The sequence below is a fragment of the Platalea leucorodia genome (assembly GCF_965183815.1).
Source record: "Platalea leucorodia genome assembly, chromosome: 4".
Lineage (NCBI taxonomy): Eukaryota > Metazoa > Chordata > Aves > Pelecaniformes > Threskiornithidae > Platalea > Platalea leucorodia.
Window position 1 is genome coordinate 24,030,867 of NC_138826.1, and position 21,880 is coordinate 24,052,746.

Below are 21,880 nucleotides of genomic sequence, written 5' to 3' on the forward strand. Positions count from 1 at the left end.
CCATGCTCAGATGTGGTGGGCTTGTGTGCTGGTTGGTGAGGGCACTGCCTGTGCTGGGCTTGCCTGGGGCTCACCCCTCCTTGGAGCAGCCAGCCTTCTCTGCACCTTGCCATGTCTAACTGGCCCGTGATCTGGAATACCTGCTACTGAAAATAGACTGACATCCAGGTACCAAACTGCCTTATTTCTGCTGCTCCTGACATATTTACCATGAAAGCATCATGTATTTCACTTTAAAAAATCGTGTAATTCTGTATTGGAAGAGTCTAAAATCCCTGTCAGAAAAGGGAAGGCAATAAATGGCATATTTGGTGGAAAAATATTTTGCTTAGGGTCACCTAGTTTTCTCTGAAATTTCATGTGTCTTTCTGAACTCCCGGTGTTCTCTTTGTAGCCTGGATTCTTGTAATATAGGTAGAATACTTTTCGAACTGGAAAAGAAATCCCTCCCCCTTAATTACAATGCAATTGAAAAAGCTAGATTGATTAAAAATGTTGGAAATCCCACAGCAACCTTATCTCCAGACAGATATCAAATACAGAATAAACTAACAGTTTAGTAGAATGTGAGAATTTCCCATTTAAATGTCTTTCACCAGTGAAATTTGCATGTGTTTATGTAGGCATTAAAAAAGGAAATCAATGTGGGAAATGTCTTTTCAACTAATTCCTGGATCCATTTTATCCAAAGAAAGAAAACAAGTTTTTCTGAGGATTTGTTTTCAACTCAAACTTCAAATATTTTGTAGGAACATGTCAAAAAAGACAGCCTCTTTCATTTTTGTTGAAATGTTCTTCAGTTCAAAGTACCACCTTAATGTTTTTAAGTTTAGTCACAGAACGGAGTTATGGGATACTTCTTAATCATTTAACAGGACATGTAATAAATGTTCTTTAGCCATTTCAGCAGAAAGGTTAGGAAACTATTCATTCATTACTTCTGCAGATTGTTATTATTAGCACAATTTTTAAGAGATCTTAGGGTAGCCCTGGTAGTAGCCTTTTAGAGGAGTCTAATAAAACCAACCTCATAACTATCCAAACAGAACAACAATCAAATATATCTTTGCAGGGATTTCTAAACAAGGAGGAAAACTCCTAAATTAAAAGTACTTCAATGGAAGCTGTCCCTGTAAATAAGCTGTTTAGCCCTGTTTATAAGAGGAAGTGTTGATCTAAAGAAGGCACCAGGACAGAGCATTACAAACCAGTCTCCATGCAGGCTGAGCTAGGGTGTGGTAGTGAAATGGCAGTCTTGTATGTTATGTGTCAGTGCAAATGTTCATGAAATAGAAGTATTGCATGTAGAAAAATGAAGTTCTTTATTGGTTTTCCACAGTGCCTGCCTTTCTTCCTGTATGTGTGGCATTGATAAAACTGTTACGAGAAATGGAATAGACTTTGATGCTGTGTATTTGGATAAGTAATGCATTGTGGCAAGTGTCAAATTACTTCTGTTGTAATTAAAGCTTTTGCTTTCTTGCTCTGTAAGTATGGGCAAGTCATCTCACTTGGGTGTGCCTCTGTTCCTTCCCGACCTATTGCCTCTTGGTCTCTCTGTGTGAAAAAAAAAACCTGCTTAAGCTATCAATCACCTATTTTATACTCTGGAGAACTGCAGGATCAGTAACAGTGAAATACTTTAATCTGTCTGCTACACTGACAGGCTGACTTGCTATTTTATCTCTGATGCTGTTATGATTACCTGTATCATTTCCTCTCAAAGTCATCATCCTTCACCATCAGTTTTGCAGTATTTATCCAAGCCACCTTGATGTATACCTATCTTGTGATCATCCCCATCAGTCCTCGATCTTTCTTCCAAGTCTAGTTGTGAGATTCAAACTTTTGTTATCGCTAATCACCAAATTGGTTCAGCAGCATTTTTTAAAGAGAAAACACAAAGGCTTTTTTTTCCTCTTGGTGTTTTATTACTTGTTAATATATGATGAAACAGATTTATTATGCAGCAGACAGGCAGCATTTAGCATTGCTAAACAGAAAAACACTTCCTACTTTTGCCCTTTTATGCCCTGGTGAATAAAAAGCTCCTTTCCCTCAAACTCCTTCTGATATGGATTAACACCACAGCGAAGATAAGTTTAGAACCTGCTAGGAACTTGTCTGGGCTAATGGCAAAAGAAAGGAAGGCCTGACAGAACTAGAGTTGCACTTTTCAGCTCCTTACTATCAATTTGGAAATAGAAAGGGTTGAGAAAAAAGGAAGGCCTTGGCGGTGGGGATTTACAGCTCTTCTGTTTCACCACTCCTTGACACATTGACCTCAGTATGGTACTCGGAGGAGTCTCCTGAAGGCATCCAAGGTATTGGGGTTCTGTTGAAGGAGGGTCTGTTGCTGAAATTTTGATTATATATCATGAGAGATTCTGGAAGCAAAGGGCAAATATCAAACTGAGGCACTTTGAAGGTCATCCGTTTGGCTGCTTTCTCATAACCCCCGTAAGGCATGGCAGTCCTGGCATAGGGGAATACACGGAGTTAGCAAGTGGAGCATAGGTAAACAATGAGCTTCAGAAAATAAATAATCAAAGTTACCGAGATTGTAAATTTTACCACTTTTGCAGTTGACTGGCCAACAAATCCTTCTCAACAACATATATGTATCCATTGCCTACGTACTAAAAAAGATGTAAAAACAAAAAACCCCTCTCTGCTCCTGTGCACTTCCTTCACCCCTGTTGCATCCATCTCTGTCAAACCATACACCTTTCACACCTGTTGATACCCTGTACATATAGGAGGCAGAGGCTGTGTTATTGCAGAAATGAGTGGGATTTGGGTTTTTCCTGGGTACTGATGTCCTGAGGCTATGGAAGTGGGTGACAAAATTATATAGAGAGGTTAACAGAAAATTGTTGCTGCCCTAGAAATATTTGTAAAACTTTCAGTTCTTATCAGAAGCAGCAGGAAGATCTTGATTCTTATCTGAAGTACTGTGAAGTATATGGCTTCTGATTGTAAGTATTTTTCCTGAACTCTTGGACTTTGAATGGCTGCAGTAATAACAATGGCAAGCTAAATCTCCCTGGTCAAATGGGGCAAGAAAGAAAGGGAAATAGGATTAAAGTCCTCTTATCCTGCTGCGTAGGTTTCTGTCCATAAGCTGAATTAAAATCTCTAGCTCTTAATGTATCTTCTCTTTGTAGGCCTCCAAATGTTTCATCCACTGGAGACTGTGCTAAGCAACATGACATGCAACTTAAACTTGTTTACATTGCACAAGACAGGAGGGCTATGGCCAGTTTATTGTGTTTTCTCATGCTAAAGAAACTGAATTGAATATCCAAGAAGACTTACCGATTAAAAGACTTGTAATGGGGGAAATCAGCTTTGGGACTATATGACAGTAAGTCAATGGTGAACTGACTTTTGTCCTCAGGGCTGATACCCATTGCTCGTTCCCAGGGGGAGATGTAAGTTTTAAATACGGTGATTTTTTTGCCTCCTGACTTTCCATCTGTAAACAGAGGAAGGTAAAACAGTCTAGTTAGATGACACTCTAAATACATTGCCCTTCTGTATTATGTTATTAAAGTTGAGACACCAGCTTTGTTTCTAGATTCTGTAACTGCTAGATCAAGTCCAAGATTTTATGGTTAGATTTCTCCTAAAAAAGACTGTCATACGCCACTTCTATCCTTATCCACAAAAGCAGGTGTACCACAGTCTAAGAGCCATTCATCCAGGAATTTGCATTAGAATGTATATTTGAAAGCTAATTTTTCATTGTTCTCCCTGGTTGCTCAAATAGAAACCTGTTACCCCAAGAACCAATGTCCTTACCCCATAATCTCTTTCACTGCCTCAGAGGAAGCTTTATACAAGGCAAAATGCTATCTAATTTCATTATTTACTTCTCTCTTCCCTGTCTGATCATAGCAGACATAATCCCTCAACATAAACCTCCTCCTCCTCCTCCTCCGATGCAACAAACAAAGCCTTGACTGTAAACTCCAAAACTAGGCTCAAACTTTGAAGTTGGCTCTAACTGACCAAAAACCTTTAACCATCGTATTTGAGGGTCTTGGCAACCCACAACCATCTTTACTAACGTCTTCCTCAGTAGTTTATTCCTGAATGTTCTAAAATTACCATCTCCCTTGTCTCAGTATTTTTATAAGTTGGCATTTTCTTTGTGATGACATGAACCGACATTCATATTTCCCCCCTCCTGAGCCAGGATGTTAGAGACAAGCCTGGCTCAAACACCTCAGGGTGGTTAATAGCAGCTTGAAAATATGATGGGGTATCTCTATGGAAGTTAAAATCCTGTCAATGACAGAGCTGCACTTTGCTGTTAGGTCAGATACTTCATTGCCAGAAATTTTAGGTTAGCTTCTGGTCGCTCCATTAAGCAAATGAGCTTAGACAAGGGTTTTCATTTTGTGTGCCTTTTTTTTTTTCCCCCCTTCCAGCTGTGTGTAATACCACCTTGCTAATAAGAGCATTGGTTGTGTATTGATATGTAGCATACTTAAAATTCTCATCCTTCAGAAACCTTGAAACGCCTGAGCAATGACTTCTGCTTAGCTTGATTAGGGCAGATGGGAATAATAGGTTGATGGAGTTAGGCATTCTGGTGCTTTCATGGTGCTATAGTTTGTGTAGAAAACATAAATCCTCATGAAGTAAGTGGCAAAGAATGAACACTATTACTCTTATCTGAAACTTTCTTCTTTATCACACCTTGTTTCTTTCTCTTGTTTATTTTCTTCAAACCTTGCCAAATCCTGGGCTTTCCTGGTTTCAGAGAATTGCAGACATGTACAAGAATCTCGCTTTCATTAAAAAAATAAAAACAACTACCCCCCTCTTTCTGTGTGAAGGACTTAAAATAAGTAGTTTAGAAGTAAATTGATTGCTAGGGTTGAAAAATAAAAGCAGTTGGGATCCATCTCTGCAGTAAAAGCTATGGGATGATGTTAATCCTCCTTCTCCCTGCACACAGAGATAGGATAACAATGCAGAAAAATCTGTAAGAAGACAGAGAGTCTACACAGATTTCTTTTTCACAGGGATACCCAGAAATGTAAAAGGTGATTTTGATATAAAGTGCACATTCTTCCAGAATGTAAATGAATAACTTTGGATTTTACAAGTCACTCATGTGGTCAGTTATGACAGCGGTTCCTGGTTCCCAAGCAAATTTGCTCTTTGTGGTAAAATCCCATAGGGACTGTTAAAATAACGATTTCACTTGCTGATTTTCATACAAGGGATTTGGCTCTAGAGGTTTCTGGCCAAACCAAACAGAGGACAAAATTAAGCAAAGACTAAATTCAATGAAAAATACTTTTACTCGTAAAGATATTGCTTCAGTAGACCAGTGCTGATTACCAGATAACTTTTTGAAATATTGCTGTTCCTTTCTGAAGATTATCCAAAAAGTGCTGTTTGTTTAGGTGAAAACTTTGATTTGAAATCAGGGCTGATATACTCGAGACTGATGTGTCAGGTCAGACTCCTGAGCTAAAGAGCTAATACTACTATCTCCAGTAGCGGTCAGTGTGAAACCCTTGAAAGGAAAGGGTATGCCATACTGGCATACTGGTGTATCAGCCTTAGGAGCTCAGTAGTTAAGTTTCCCATCACTTCTTTGGTCCAGCCAAGGTAGATATTTCTGCTTCTTGTCTATGACTGAGCAACACAGAAGCATGCAAACAAAACTATCAAGCTAAAGGCAGTTCAACTTTTCTAGACTTTGCAGTGGAACTTAGTTTGGAAGAATTCGTGTTTTAGTCAAATTGATTTACTTCTCCCTAAGAGTAAGGTTGGCACGAGCTCCGATAGCTTTAGCTATTTCCTGTTCTTGCAGAGAGATACTTGCCTTTCTCAGTACCATCGCCTCCTTCTCCACCACTTCCAGCCGATTCGCCCGCACGCTCCCCTTCGCTGTCCCCAGGGCCTCCTTTGCTTCCAGGCCTAGGGGGAACAGCAGGATGCTGCTGCTTACCGGAGCCATGCTGCCCAGCCGTCACTCCTCCTACCATCCGCCCATGGGCATAGCCATGAGCATCTTCCCCGTAATGCCCTCCTGGTGGGATGAACTTCTGAAAGTGATCCTAGGGCAGGAGAAAAGAGAGTAGGAATTCCTGTTACAGGACATGGTCCATTCACATTTGCAGGGTTGGGTCCCAGAATGTGAACTCCCAAGTCCCCATGATCTGACCAGTTTTGTGTCTCAGTTACAAAACCAGTGGCAGAACTTTGTGTGAGTTATTCTCTATATTCAGTATAGGAGCAGGTGTAGAACAGCAGCAAGGGCAATGGAAGCACACCTTTTAATGGACACCTCATTGTCATTTTTTATGATCAGGATGAGAAGAGAGGGATCTGTGTTTTATCCCCAACAGTGATCAGTATGAAATACAGGAGGAAGGGAAAGGAAATACAGCTTGTGCCAGAGCAGGTAAAGGTCCAGACAGAGATACATTGGCTAACCTGTGGGAAAGCAAGCTGGACAAGAAATAGGAAGTGTTTTCATGTCAAGGGTAAGATAGCCCAGCAAAACCAGCTCAATTACAGTGTGGGAGCACCACAGTGTTACAGGGCACCAGAACAGCAGGGTACCTGTGACAACATAAAAGCTCATATGTCTGTTTTCCATATATATGAAGGTCTGCATGGGGAGGGGCATTTACACATTGAGAAAGGCTGAAGAAATAGCAGCCTGGGAAAACATGAAAGACTTCCTGGAGACCACAGAGGAAAATTACAAAAAGGAAGAGTTTTGTTTGTAGCAGTATGTGCATTAACAACCAAATCTAACCAGCAACAAGGCAAGAAAGCAAGCTGTATCCATCAGTAGAATCAAGTTGGTCTTATCGTCCAGGCCATCCACTCTCTCCAGTCCAGGCTAGAAGGCACAATCCCTGCACTACATAGTGAAAGAGCAAACAATCTGTGCAGGATTTATAGACCCTGTGATGCCAGCACGAGGTCCTGTCTTTGCACACAGCAATGTTAAATACTTGTGTGGAACAGAAACTGATATAATGTGTTCGGGAAAATGTTTTATGTATTGGTCATAAGTGAGATCAAAGCTTGATTCCTATCAGATATAAATAAGTATCTCTTGTGTATTACAGCCCACACAGCTCTATAGTGCAAGTAACCTGGGTTATAGCTCACACATGGTCTTTCCTGTTGGACTAGGGGACTGGCTACAGATGCACAAAGGTATAACAAATACAGCTGAAACTGATTGAATCTGTGGTGCCTCATGCTGCAGTTCTGCTTGTATGAATTCATCTCAGGCAGTCAATGGAAGACAAGAGTGCCAACCTCAGGGCTGGCTCTCAGTGGGTTAATGCTTTCTCAGGGCTCTTACACCTAGTACAGTTTAGCAAAAAGAAGCTTTCCAGGCTGTAAACAGGCTTCCAAGGCCAGCTGTTCGGTCAGCTAAAAATAGATGAGAAATGAAAACCCCACAAGGCTCAAGGCAGAATTATCTAACCCTCCGCTCCCTGCGTCTCCAGCAACAGTGTCCAGGGTTTCACAGCAGGTCACCAGGCTGCAACCCAGGCAGGCAGCCAGCTGCAGGCTGAAGTGGCAGAGCTGGTGCCCCCAGGGCCTTTAGGGACTGTCTGTCCTTCTCCTAGCTGTAGGGAATTCCCTTTTTAGGAACAGAGGAGATAATGTTCCCCTGAATGTCAGGAAGCACTGAGAAGGGAGAGGATTGTGAGCATTAAGCTGTACACAGGAGCTAGCAGGGCAATCTGTTCAGTTATGTGTGGGAGCCATGTAGCTGTAAAAAGGCAAACAGAAAAAGAGTGGTTTTGAGGGCTAGGGGTCAGAATGAGGTTATTCTCAAAACATTAATATAAATGCAAGGTTAGTGCTTCTACTGATTTGCTCAGTAATTTCAAAACAGGATTTGCATCTATTTTTCTTTAAGTTTCACCCATGCTGTGTGCCCTTCCTGAGAATTAAATGCTTATTTCTCTTTTCCTCTGGTTACTTACATGCACTCTTCTGCAAAAAAAAAGAAGTCACAAAACATCAGCATAACATGAGCTACAGTAAAAATGGCTGGTTTGATTGTGTGCACAGCAGTATTTGACGTGACCAGGAAGGGGCATCATTGTCATCTGGCGTTATTTTAAATTGCAGTATTATCACTAAGCAGGAGTGAAGTTTCTCTGAAACACAGGAAAGCCACACCTAAATCTTACTTAGCTGCAAATGGAATTAATTTGATTGGTCTCAGGCTAGTTCCTGATTCTTCATGGACCCACTGGGAAAACATCCTATGTTCAGCAGGTATCTCCATTCAGATAGGAAAGACCCATTTTCCATGCAATACCCCAGTCTACTCACCTACTAGAATAAAAATATAGTTTTCTTTAGTTTTGCCCACCACAATAGATTGTCTTAGCTCAAATTAATAGGAGAATCTTGTTTTTCTATAACAGGAGGCAAAGGCAAATTCATCTTTTTGAAATCTTGAACTTTGGTGGATTCAAATGAGCTTATTCTGAAAGAGCGGAGCTCAGGAACAGCAGCCTCAAGCAGGATTCTCGACGTAGTCAAAGCTGGGTAGGTGGAGTTTTGTCTCCGGTACTTACGGCATGCCTCTGGTCAGCGTGTTTGGAGTGAAATACAGCTTACACTTGAGGGGAATGCGTGTCTTGGGCCATTGCTAACAGGATGGCCTAAAAGTAGAGCTTTTATGTATATGCTTATTCACATCACAAAACTGACCTCTCAGTTAGAGTTGATTGACCCTGTTGGTGGAAGTCACAGGAGAGAAGCCCAGGAGTGCCAGTTGAGAAGGCTGATAACCTTCTCCTGTTGGTTCTGGGAGCAGATCACACAGTCCCTCTGTGGTAGGGTTTGCCCTGTCTGTGCGTTGCTGGAGGCAGTGGCTGTTATCAGTCCCTGGGCGTCCCTAAATCCGCTCTAACAAGAGAACAATTGTGGCACGTTCATGTGATGTGTAGTCCCCTGGGTTGGCTAAACAAATTGGGCTCATGTCTTTGAAGTCCTTAGTGCTAGCAAGAGCCTGATCCTGCAGGCTGAGTGCCTAGATGGATGAATTCTGAATTCTCTGGAGCTATGGTATGTATCTCATGAAAAATAGATAATGAAAGATGATCCAACTAATCAAGCGAGATCTCTAAGTATCTCAAGGCCCTGACGTCACTGCAGGCAGTCCCCAGGAGGAGACACTGTGTGCTCCCCGTCAGCTCCTTGCTGTGCCCTAAAAAGAATGATTGAGACCACCAAATGTGTTTCTATTTCCACCTCACTGATAAAGAGCTTCCCAAAAGTTTGATGCCTATGTGGTTACTAACACTTCTGAAATTACTGTGACTGCGTCCTCTCGGTGGCAGCCACTCAAATGCTCCTTAATGGTTTGATTTAAATGATTTAAAATTCAGACACTTGGAGAGTTTCATAGACTGCCTGCTGTTTTTATCGAAGTGTGTGCCTCGGTCTTTAATTTGGACTTGCACAGCCTTAAACCTGTGATTCACTTTAAAAAAAAGGAGGAAAATAAAAAGTAACTTCAGCTGTTAAAGTATCTTAAGCTAATTTTTTTTTTAAACATGCTCCCCCAAGAGGCATGGTTCAGTGGCTTGAGATCCTGCTTTCTATTTCCAGGTCTACTTCTGACTTGCTGTTTAATCTTAGCCAAATTATTTTTTGCCACTATGCCTGAATTTACCCATCTAAATAATGGGAATTTTTATCTAATACTATCCAAAATTATTTGTATCTTATTTGTATATTTTACATCATTCTTGCTGCATTTTCTTTGCGGAGGAAAGAAATTGAGTTTCAGAATTTCAGTCCAAAGTTTTCTCACAGTCCTCCAACAAACTGCTGTGGAAAATAAATGCTCTTCCTCTCTGTCATTCTCCTGTTCCCGTACCAGTCACTTCTTGAGTAAGAAGGCATCAGACTTCATGTTCACTCTTATACAGCTTTGGGTATAGTTGGGACCTCCAGGTCTTCTGCACCAATCCAACTCTAGCACAGCAAGGCTCATTTTGTTAGAAAAGTTACATTTCAGCTGGCTTGCTCCACTTAGGTCATAACCTGACACTCTCATATTTCAGCTTGTGGTTATCCTGTAACATTTGTTCAAGAGGTTTAATATTCCCTGCAGAACAGACTTCCTAGAAAGAATGCTTTTCCTAACATTTTCCCTTTAACCCTACCTCCAGTGGTCTTGATTGGTGTTCTTCTAAGTACACAAAGGGGCAAACAGAGCCATCAGTGCACGCTTGTGCATTAAACTAAGTAGCTGCATGATAACATCTCTGTTCCTTGTCCTTATGCTTTCCTTCACACACTGTATCATGTCTGGCTATTTAACATGTAAGATCTCTGAGGCAGGTTCTTTGTGTACTTCTGTCTGCTGCGAGGCACCACTTTTGGCGTTGTAACATAACCACTTCCATTCTCTTCCTGCCACCTCTGCTTACTCGTCTGAGTTCTTCTTCAGCAGCAAAAGGAACACAGGGTACCTCCCGCCATTATCCAGAAGAACAGTAATCCAATTCTTCAACCCTTTTTCACTTCTTACATTTTGTTTCACAGTTGGTGTCTTAGCTTATCTGAAGAGACCTCTTGATCTGAAGTCCAGCAGAAATTACTTGCTAACACATGTTTTCATACAAGCATTGCCAAGATGTGGAAACTGCTTTTATTTTAACTTGTGGGCATGTCTGAGAAAGTATCAAGGTGGGTTTTTTTGTTTGTGGGTCTGGGTTTTTTTTCATGTACTACTGCTGATAATTGTCTACTCAGATATTGGTTATTCCACCTTCTTAATGGTTTCAATTTAAGATCTGGTAGGTAAAGCAGAAGCGGGGGGGAAGCCAAATCAAGTCTTCCTATAAACAATCTCCTGCATGTAACCCAAATCAGGCCACAGGTTTTGACTAGCAGAAAGACTATTTTTAAGGATAGTCACTGGAAGAAAAAGAGCATAACAGCAACACCCAAAAAGCATAACTATGGTTTTGTTTTCAGTTTCCACTTGATCATAGCAGGAAGGTCTTACACAGAGGTTCCCAAAGCAGAGGTGGGACCTTGAGAGGAGTTAGGGCGATAATGAGTGGGACTGTAAGGCTAAGAAACATAGTTTCACATGATCTTGATGTGTTTGAAGCCAAACTAATTTAGCATTATGAAGTGGAGAAAAGGTCTATGAACTGCAGATCTATTAATTGCTGAACAGTCAAGTGGAATTTAGGAGACCCAGAGATAAGACTGAGACCTTCTCTGTGATTCTGGGTGATTTGTAGATCTACCCTGTAGTTCAGTTTCACTGTTAAAAAATAAATGTAGTCAGTTTCTTCATGCTGTAGCTGGTCAGATGCTACAGGAGTAGAGCACATAGCAAGGTAGGATTTCATCGTGGTCTTTAGTCACTAGTAAATTGCATCTTGCAGCTCCTCTGAGACATGGAGAGAACCACAGTTCCTGCGACAGGGTGGCACAGCCTGGGGTGAGGAGAAGAAATCCTTCTTCTGATTTACTAGACAGGGCTCAGCAGAACACAGCTTCTCCAGCACAGCACCAAACAAGGAGGATGTCACATGAACTCTCCCTGTTTGGCAGGATATCAGCGTGCTAAAAGTGTCAAACTCAGCCCTTCCTAAAAACATCCCCTTGTACTGTATATTTGCAAGAGAAGAGAGTCATAGTATTGAAAACAGCTGTACAGTAGGTAGTGCATTTCATGTTGCTCATGTTGGGAATGGTCAGTCCATTTGACTGTGGGTTTAGCTACTGTTTGCCTTTCACTGGATGGGTGGAGCCGCAGCAGTGATAGAGTGGCAGGTTCTCACCTCTGCACGGAGCTGTCTGACATTCACACACACACAATATATAAGTTTTCTCTGCTAAAAGTAAGGAGAGTGATCTGATTGTCCAGTGTGGTTGTTTGGCTGGAGGAGAAGGAGGAGGAGAGAAGCAGAAGGGTGGATCGATGACACGTGACTGCTCAGATCTTCTCCCTTGTGTGGAAGGTTTATGGCTACAGCACAGGCTATTCTGGGACTCCTTATATGGTTTGGATTTATTTTTAATAACCTTTCTCTTTGTGTGTTTTTATATTACATTACCTTGCTGTTACACTTTTTCTGGGGGAAAGAAACAATCTGTACTCCATCCCAGACCTTTTTTGCCATGCTTTGCTAAGTGTGTCCTGAGAATATTCTAAAACAGTTAAGAAATCCATGCTATGAAAGCAGAAAACACACCATCAGCTTTAAATCCCTTCACTGTCCCACAGCCTTAAAGGCACAAGGACTTCTTCGGGATAGGGAGCAAAGGACATGAAGATTAACTGGGAGGGGGAGGTAACTGGAAGTAGCAGTAGGAATTCTTTACTCTGCCATTATCTTCCTCCCACAGTTCCCTTTTGTTTAAGCCTTCTTTTCTGCATCAGCTATTTGGTGCTGAGGTTAGGCATTGTCCTGATGGTTTGGAAAGTAACAGTGAGGCCACAGAGCTGTTGCCTTTGCCTGCCCAAGAGCAACCAGCTCTCCGAGAGGATGGCTCAGTTGCTGCAATCGCTCAGCTTTTCTTCGCACTGCTCTGACTGCCAGCAAAGGTGCTAACTCATGCTGGCTGTGGTGATGAGAATAGTTATCCACGGAGGAAGTGGATGCAGCCTGGCAGAGTCCTTGCACAGAGCGCCCAGCGCAGCCAGCAAATGGTAACAATTATGTTTGCGATCCTGCTAAGCTGGCCCCGAGCAAGGGCTGTAGGGCAGACTGAAGTCTTCCTGCACTGACCAATGGACATTTGTTATCTGTACCATGAATGTGAAGAAAAGATAGCCCTGAAAGTGAATCATGGAGGATTTTAAAGCAGAGTACCAGCTGCTGTTTGGAGACCATGCCATTGTTCTCATACAGCAAAGCCATGAAGAAAATCCTAGGTGTGTTAGGGTCTCGGCTAACCCCCAAATACATTTCTCCACAGCACAGTATCTTACAGTCTTGCTCAAAGAACTTGGGAGCAGGGGTGTTCTTACAGAATAGAAGGAGAAATTCACTACAGAAAGGGTATGGAGTGAATGTCAGGCGCAGATGAATAAACAAAGTAGGAAAAACAGCTAACAAAAAAGAAGATATTATCTTCAGCCTTTATAGTGTCAGTCTTGGAGCGACTTTGTGCATGTCCAGTTTTGAGTCAGTTTGTCACAACTCATTTGCTTTGTATTTCTCTGACTGGACACCCTTAAGTGACACCATCAAATTTTTGAAACTTCGGCCCTTTTATTCCCTCACCTTATTATTTTCTCAGTCCTCCTCCCTGCAGCATCTGACATATGAACTTGGCCCTCATGTTTTAGGAGCTCTGAGATTGCTGAGTATTTATAAAAGCAGCTTGCATTTCTCTAGGATTTTCATCTGAAGAGTCCAAAGTTCAACACACCATTCATTCTCACATCCTTTCTAGGAGGTAGCTCACTGAAGAGATGAACTACCTAAAGCACAAAGAGATGAAGAAACTGCCTGAAGTCTAACAACATGAGATATGCTTGCTATATCTCTGGTCTGTCATCCCTGATCTGTAATCTGACCTACTGTTGTAATTTTAATGACTTTTTTTTTTTCAGGCATCTTTCCACATCCTGCTTCCCAAATTGTCATTTTTAGAAGTGAACTACAAAGATTTACTTATTGCTGCTTTTGAAAACATCAGAGGGCTAAAAAATAGCGTGTTTTTGTTTCGCAGAACACTTTCTCCAGCTTGACTTTTATTATTTTGCTTGCATTTCCTTGGCCTGGAAAATAGATGCCATAAAGGGATAAAATGACACCAAATAAATTTTAAAGAACTTCAGAAGAGGAGATGCTACATCAAAATGCATATGAACCTGAAACATTTTCTATTTGTTTTACTGAACTGCTGACAATCATGTGAAAGGAGAGTTTCATTTGTAAAAGTTTAAGTATCTTCAGAAGAGTTTACACCAGGCAACTAACTGTAGAGAAAAGTTCAAAGTTTAAATAACAGTACTAACTCATGGAAAAGGAAGAAAAAAAAAAAGAATGTCTGAATTTATACACCATATCTGATAGGAAAATACTTTAGAAGAAAACAAACATAGTTTCTAGCAAATAAACTGAAGATATTGCAGTGTCAGGTTAGAGGTTTCTGTCTGAATTTTCATTTATGGAACTTCTTGCAGAAATGAGCAGAGGACTCTGCCCAGCAGGAAGCATAAAAGTGTATCCAAGGCTAAAAATAGAACCACACCTACTGGAGCAGAAGTCCGACCTGGATAGATCGTTACCATCTTGCAAAGAAGAAACGGAATGGGTACAAACACAATTAGTCCTGCCCTGCGCAGCTCTGAACACCTGCCAAACGTGCAGTCTTCCCTCATCACTCAGTACTGAATTTTCTCATGCTTCTGCATGTGTGATACCAAGTATTTGCCAAACTAATGCTGCTGCCGAAAGGAAATAAAACTTGCATGTTTAAATAATTTTGGCTTTTTCCTGCACTTCTTTGCTAGTAGATTCCCGCCCCCAGCCCATGCACATACAGAGGAGATCTTGGGCACACTCCATTCCTGTTTCCCCTGGGTGTATGAAGCAGCTTTTTAGTTTTAATCTCCGACCTACCACAGAATTGTCGGTGAAGGCATCAGGGTTATTCTCATAAATGAACTTCTCCACCCTCAGCTGACGTAATTTGAACATCTTGGATCCTTTGTTAGTGAGGAGAGAAAGCTCTTCTAGCATCACATCTCTGGGGATGCTGATCTTCTTCCCCAAGTTCAGCTTGGACACCTCTTGTGGCATGACTACAAAACATATGAAATGGGACGCTTTAGGAAGTGCTCTGGTCCAAGTCTCTTGGCCATTGCTTCCCAGCATCAGTAGTGACTTCAAAGCAGCCAAGTTAAATTAAGTTTTTAGGAAATAACCTATGCACCAAATTTTTACGTTGATGACACTTTGGATATAGATGGGTGGAATTTACTCTGGATTGCAATCAAGGCAAATCTGCACAGAGAAGAGTTGCATAAGGGTGGAGCTAGATGCATGTGTCCCACATCTGAAGCACCTCAATCAGAGCAGCAGGATTCCTTAGTACTGTCTCAAAATGCACCACTGCCTTGTCTGGTTACTGCCCTACACTTGCCTCCCCTCCTCTGGAATTAGATGAGTGGCGGTCAGCTCTTTGGATTGCACTGACATCTAATAAATAAAGACAACTCTGGTGTGCTTTAGTTCAGACATTATCCTGAAACCCTGGCAAGACTCAGTGTTATTATATCTTTTTGTTTGTTTGTCTTAAGGAGAATTTTTAAAGGGAAAAGTAGTTGAAGTTCTCTTCAAGTCTTAATATGCTGGTTACTCAATAAGTCCTTTTCCATTTAATTTGGTACCACCAATTCTTCATGAAAGCAATGGATTCAAACATTTTCAGTGTAAAAATCTTGCAGAAATGCAGTTAAAGCTTTTCATTCAGAAACAAGCAATTCTTCCTAGGCTTTCTTTTCTCTGTATTAAGCAAGGTTAAGAACACTTATCCACCTTTACATCTCATTTACAACAGAGAATGAATCTCCATCCTTAAACTGGTATAAAATTGGTATAAGCCCATTCATTTTATTAGACATTCCCTGAAGAAATTATTATTTTTTTTAGCAAGCCAATTTTATATAGCACTATTTCATAGCACAGGAGGAAATGCCCTTTAACTGAAAATTAGATTTTTAGTTGCTTGTTTACTTGAATAAAGGATTAGGGACAAACAGAAAAATATATAACTGTACCCTAGCAAAGAAGTTTCTACAGCCCTTTTTGGGGGCTGAAGAAAGGAGCAGCACTGAATTACTACTTTTCAAAACCCCTAAAAATCTTCCCCATGCTGTCAAAAGTAAAGAGAACATAAGGATATCACAGTTAATTAAAAGTCACCCTAGCCAATACACAGGTATTCTGTAGAAAGAAAAGTGTCCCAAGTTACATTCTTCCCGCTGTATTACCCCCTTTAAGAGACTTTGACTTTTTCAACTAATGAGTGCTGGAATCAAAGGAATTATCTTATATAGATGAAAAACAAATTAGAGACAAAGGTTATGAGAGAGAGAACAACATCAAATATAGCTAAGCACTGCAATATTCATACCCGTAAAAGATCATGTTCTCTTTCCATTCACACTGGTGTGCATCCAAATTAATGCTGCAGGAGATTATGGGTTTACAAAGTGTAATCTAGGTCAACATTTGACCTGAGTGTGTGTGCAATGCTTTTGAACAGTAAGTTAGAAAATGTGACGTGGTTGAAGGATGAGCTTTAGTAATATTTGTGGCTCTGCCTCTTGGTATGTTCACTGCATGTCTTGCTCTGGGAGTTCAGTCAGACAGGGTGTGAAATTTTAAAGGTTGAAATTGCCGCTGAAATCCAAACAATTCTCACGTATGCGGTTTTGCATATCTTACCTTCGTGTGTCAGCTTCCCAATGAGTTTAGTGGACTTTTTCCTTTTAACAGGAGCAGGAGTCCCTGCAAGGGGCATTCCCACAAAGGGTTCTCTGCTTTGCTCTAAACACACAAGGAAATGGAGAATGAAACACTGGAAAGGTACTTCTTGCCTCTCTTTGAGTTGCCATCTACAGTTAAGAGATACATAGCCTTCATTTCACACACAGGTTCCTTTCCACCCGTTCCACATGAAGGAGCTATTAAATGGTATCATCCCATAGAGAATATCATCAGCAGGCCATCGTGGTGTTCTCTGGAGACTTAGCATTATGACACAAAATATGGCCGCAGATCACAGCAGAAGCATTGCCAAGGTGCCATATAGCATTGTCATCCAAAATAGGCATTTTAATTGCAACATGGCAGTCTCCCAGCACCCATGTGTGCCACAGTGGTGCTCTGTTACCATCTTGTGCTGCCGTAACAGAATGTCGGTTTGAAAATTTGCTCTATCATACCATATTATAATAACATGCAGTTATCATTAGATGGTAATATATATTTTTGTATAAAGATTTTGTGTCTGTCCATGAGTTATTTGGGAGTGTTTTGAATAATGTGCAAGTTTGGTTTGGATATTTAGATAGTCCTATCAGAATTCGAATAGGTATTGAGAAAACCACTAAACTGCAAGTTCTGAAAAAAGAAACAAATCAAAACCCTAAGCAATTCTGTGTTTATGACTGCTACTGCTTTGTTACAGAAGGGCTGGAGGAAGAAGGCACAGGCAAACTTGTTAAAGGAAAAGTTGTTCGCCCAAGTTGTTTGAAGTCACTTGCACCTATATCTTATGTATTGATCTCATTGCATTTCATTTTGGAGGGGGCAGGAGGGGAAGAGGGAGATCTCTTCTGGTAGTGTTCCCCATCTCTGCCCCCAGATAGGATGAGAGGTCTGTACTGCAAAATTAGGAGAAATCTCAGCAATTCCACTTCAGGGAGCTTCTCAGAGTCCTTCTTGGGGGTTACCATGCATAATGTAAGTAGGGCAAATGTCTTGCCTTCTTTTCAGCACTGTCCATGCCCAGACAACAGCATATAGGCGGACAGATCCTCACCCAACACAATATAATACAAAGAAAAATGAGCAAAGACCTGTTGGCTTCAGCAATAGCAGACAACTACCCATGTCTGTCCTTGTGCTTCTTTGCACTTCAATTGCTTAAGATTTCAGAACTGAAGACATTGAACTATGAGTTAAAACTGGCTGTATTTTAAAACTAGCAAGCAAAGAGCTGGCTCTAGGGGTTTGTATACTGCCCTTGTTGTGATCAAGACATTTTTATCTCCTCTTTATTTTGCAGTTTCATTCCACCATTGCTCCTTTTGCAACATGATTTTCATGTGACGAGGTGATGATAACTGCTAAAAGAAGCCCAGCCACAGCAAACCAGCTCCAATCATATTGGCAGATACTCTCTTGGATTAGTTTTTCTTTCAGATTTCCAAGCTTTTCTTTTTACTGAGATGCTGCCTATGTAGTTCACATCATAAAAGAGCCCATCCTGGTGTATTCCCAAAGCAAGCGTGAGCAGGTGCAGCCATAAAGCACGCGCTGCACATTCTCCTCAAGCAGACAGACATCTGCTTGGCTATATAAAAGAAGCAGGCCCTGCTTGACAGGAAAGGGGCAATGCTGCCAGGAGGCAGGGGGGTGGGAGGTTATGGCCCATCTGATGGGTCATAAGACTGGCAAAACAGAGGGAAATCATCTGTATGCCCCAAACGTGGACTCCCTGGGGTAAGGCAGAAAGGGCTGGCCCTGGTGGGGAACGGTGCTCCTCTAACACACCCATTCCCAAGGAGCAGCGAGGGCAAGTCCATCCCATTCTGCTGTCTGCCTTTACTAATTCAGCAGGACTGGGGAGTGGAAAACCTGCTGCATGCAATTGGTCTAGCATAAGGAAAGGGGCAGCAGTCTTTCACTATGGACAGGGTTCAGAGCTACACTGGGACTACTGCTCTTTTAGCCACCCCACCGCGGGGAGGCTGCTGGAGCCTCAGTCCCCATCCTCCCCACTATCCCATTCATAAAGCCAGGGCCACAATTATCCTTTTCTCCCCTGAGCTCTATTCCTTGGTTCAATTCCTCTGTCTTTTTCTGCATCGGTCTTTGTCGCAGTCATTTCCTTGCTTTTGCTGCAAACCAAACCAGTCTTTACCCTCTCCTGCACCTGCTCTAAACTATTTTGCTGCCCGGTCAACTCACCTCAGGCTTGCAGTGCCAGGCTCAGACCAGCTCACGCGCCTGCCCCAGAGCTCGGCAGTGGGCTGCTTCCTCCCAGCCCGTCTCTGGGTGCTGCTGGGGAGGCTTGTCCAGCAGCCCCACTCACCCAGGGTGCCTGGGTGCAGGAAGCTCTGCCCAGCACAAAGTGCTGATGCGAAGTGCTGTGAATTTGACTCCTGAAGGCTGCTCGCACAGGCATCCTGTGGTTATTAATAGCCAACAGTCCAGAGGGCAGAGTCTCAGATAGCACCACCACCAGCCCTGAGGAGAGGGGAAACGAAAAGGTTGCTCCTCAGGCCTCCTGCAGTCCCTGCCTCAGGTCCCAGGAAGACCAGGCACTCCATAGGTGCCTCACTTCTTCCTCCTCTCTGTTCAAATCAACATGCTGTTCGCCTTCCTCCTCCTATTGCATTTTAATGAAATTCATAAAACCTCCTCATTAGCTTGTTTGTCAGTAATGCCTCAAAAGCTCTCTTAGGTCTTACTCTGTTTTACACCCTCCTTCTGCCCCCTCCTCACTCCATCATTCAACCCAGTGTCCTCTAGGCTCTCATACAAAATTCCTAAAATGCCAGGCATTCAAAGAACACATCAGAAAGCACAGAAGAAAAATAATTGTATGCATGAAGCAAGAAGTAGTAGGAAAAACACAAAGTCTAGAAAGCTATTTATGGAGTTCTAGGAAGTAGCTGTGTAATGTGTATGGGAAACCCAGCAGAATCAAATAGCAAGGAAACTAATTTCCTGATTCATGTCAGAAATAGGGTTGATTGCCTGCATTTGGTGCAGCTTTGTGCATGCAAGTGACTCCCCTTCTTTAGCTTCTGTTCATTATGAGGCAGCTCTCCCTGTTTTTTCCCCCATACCCAGCTGGGCTCTGGTTCTAGGATGAAGGGAACATATCTCACTTTACTGGATTACTCAAAGATGCACGTACCTTTCAGCTTCTATGTAAAGCAGAAACCCTACAGAAAACATTGTCTTCCTATTTCACGTTGGATCAAAATCAAGTTGTCCACTGAATAATGGGGCAGGATGGCCTAAATCCTGCCCCCACTCTCCATGCCGGTGATCTGGGAGTAGCTCCTCGGAGCTGTGCCAGTGTAAACTAGGTGTAGGGGACAGCACAATTGAACTGTAAGCACCCACTGCTTGCTCTGGGCACCATAACAGGGCTTCACATCTGGTGAAGGCATTTACATCTGCACAAAGCTGGAGGATGTCAAATACTACTATCAAAACTGACTTCTGTCCACACTTCACACACACTCTGCACAAGTGCAGGTGGCCACAGAGGAGCACATCTCTTGGTGTGGGCCAAGCCCTGCTCACGGCAGGCTGTACAAATAGGAGTATTTTTTCACCCCATTTTTTTCTCTTGGATTGGTTTAGCACTATGCTGGGCATTTGCCCAGAGTGCCCAGTGCCTGCTGTGAAGTCCAGTTGTGCTCTTTGAGGTGCTGCTCTCCTATTCAAGTTCCCTGCATTCTAAACCCTATTAATCAAGGGAACTATTGCGTGTCACAAGGTGATGGCATGTCAGGGGGGCAGAGTGAGAACAGACACAATGTGCTGCTATATTGCTTAAAATCGGCAACCCTTTGCCTCTCCTTTCCGAAAGGCATGAAGTACAGTTACCTCTTAATTTGAAGAAGTTTCTAGCTCCATTTTGATAGTCATCTAAGAAAAAAATGTGGTGTATATTATGGGATGAGAAGCTGAGAACTGCAGCTACCACTATATGACACCTTCTTGCAGTCACTAGAGTGATGCTAAACTCTGCCTCCTCTATACTGGCTTCCAGCAGCTGTTTCAGACCAATTTATAGCTGCTGTATTATTTCTCCAGTCATCTCCTGTGCCTTCCTGAGCACAAATTACACCTTAGGGGAACAGTTTGTGCCAGATGGATATCATGTGGAAACCTGCTGGATTTTGAGGCATGGTGTAGCTCCAAAACATGAAGCAGCAGGGAAGTATGGGGTTGCTCTTCCCTGCCTTGAGCATGACCTGCTGCTCTTCTGCTTCCTCCCACCCCAGGGGTTCACAGCTGCTCCAGCAGGCAGCTGCAGGGAGAGAGGAGCTGAGCAGGCTGGAAGGGAGGAGAGTGCCTCATGGCTAGCTGGTAGTTGGAGGTGAGCAGGAAACAGATGTGAGCCCTCTTATAAAACTCAAGAGAGATTAGGGAAAAGCAATAGCAAGGAGATGAAGAGAAGGCATGTCTAGCATGGTGTGTGAGGATCTCAGTCAGGACATGAGCAGGTGTGGCCAGCAGTTAGGACCAGGAACAAGGCACTGACAGCAATTCAGAGTGAGCCAGCTCCAGGAGACAAGACTCCTCTGTGGATCCCCAGCCCAAAGGGCAAGAGACAAGCAGGATTAGGGGCAAGGCCAAGGGCCTTGAAGGCCAGCTTCAAGGACTGATGGGAACCGTGGTCTGGATGGGAATAAAGCATTTGCATGCCAAGTCAAGGTCTCGTGTGAGAAGTAGGCAGGGTGGTGAGGAACTGGAAACAAGATAGGTTGAACAGGCATATAAAGGAAAGTAAGCTAGGAGCAGAGAGTACCGAGCAGGATCTTTATCCAGGGCTCAGAAATAGTATCTGGAAACTGAAACGATCAAATGGGGAGATTCCTTTATTCCCTAGATGCTGGTGGGTAGTATTTAGGTTCCTAGACCAATCATTGGACTCCTCAGAAACTCCAGTAGCAAAATCCCACGTTTAGACCAGCCTCTTGTCCAGGTTTTTCTGTGCTGTTGTGTCTGTGGCTGTCATCAGGCTCAAATTCTGAAGAGACCTTGGCCGCCTCCACTTTGAAAGATGATCCATAGCCCTCATTCAGTGCTATGTGAAGTCCCGTTCTGTCCTTGCACCCCTGATTGTCCAGAGGTTATTTTCATCTGCATGTGCATATATACATACACCGGGTGAGACGCGGCACCTAAGAGTGCAGCTGGAGTGTACTGCACAGAGCGTGAGCCTTGAACCCAGAAGGAATGTAAGAGAGAGTTTATCCTATTAGTAGGGCACCAGGATTTATAGGGTGATTTGGATAAAGCAGTCTTGTGTCTGACACTTATGCACCAAGGCACATCTTTAACTGAGATTCTCACCTCCTACTCTACCTTCAAATAAAATTATACATCTCAATTTTCAGTTA

At 42.5% G+C, this 21,880-nt stretch overlaps 1 protein-coding gene across 1 annotated transcript; it reads right to left on the bottom strand.

Moving 5' to 3' along the window:
* Positions 1-1,922: 1,922 nt before the first annotated feature.
* Positions 1,923-18,786, bottom strand: MYOZ1 (myozenin 1). Its single transcript, XM_082309451.1, has 6 exons — positions 18,702-18,786; positions 16,452-16,553; positions 14,622-14,803; positions 5,849-6,083; positions 3,319-3,478; positions 1,923-2,476 (listed from the first exon to the last, which is right to left on the bottom strand). Exons 2-6 carry the CDS (start codon positions 16,525-16,527, stop codon positions 2,245-2,247), a joined length of 885 nt encoding a protein of 294 aa, XP_082165577.1. The 5' UTR covers positions 16,528-16,553; positions 18,702-18,786; the 3' UTR covers positions 1,923-2,244.
* Positions 18,787-21,880: the final 3,094 nt, after the last annotated feature.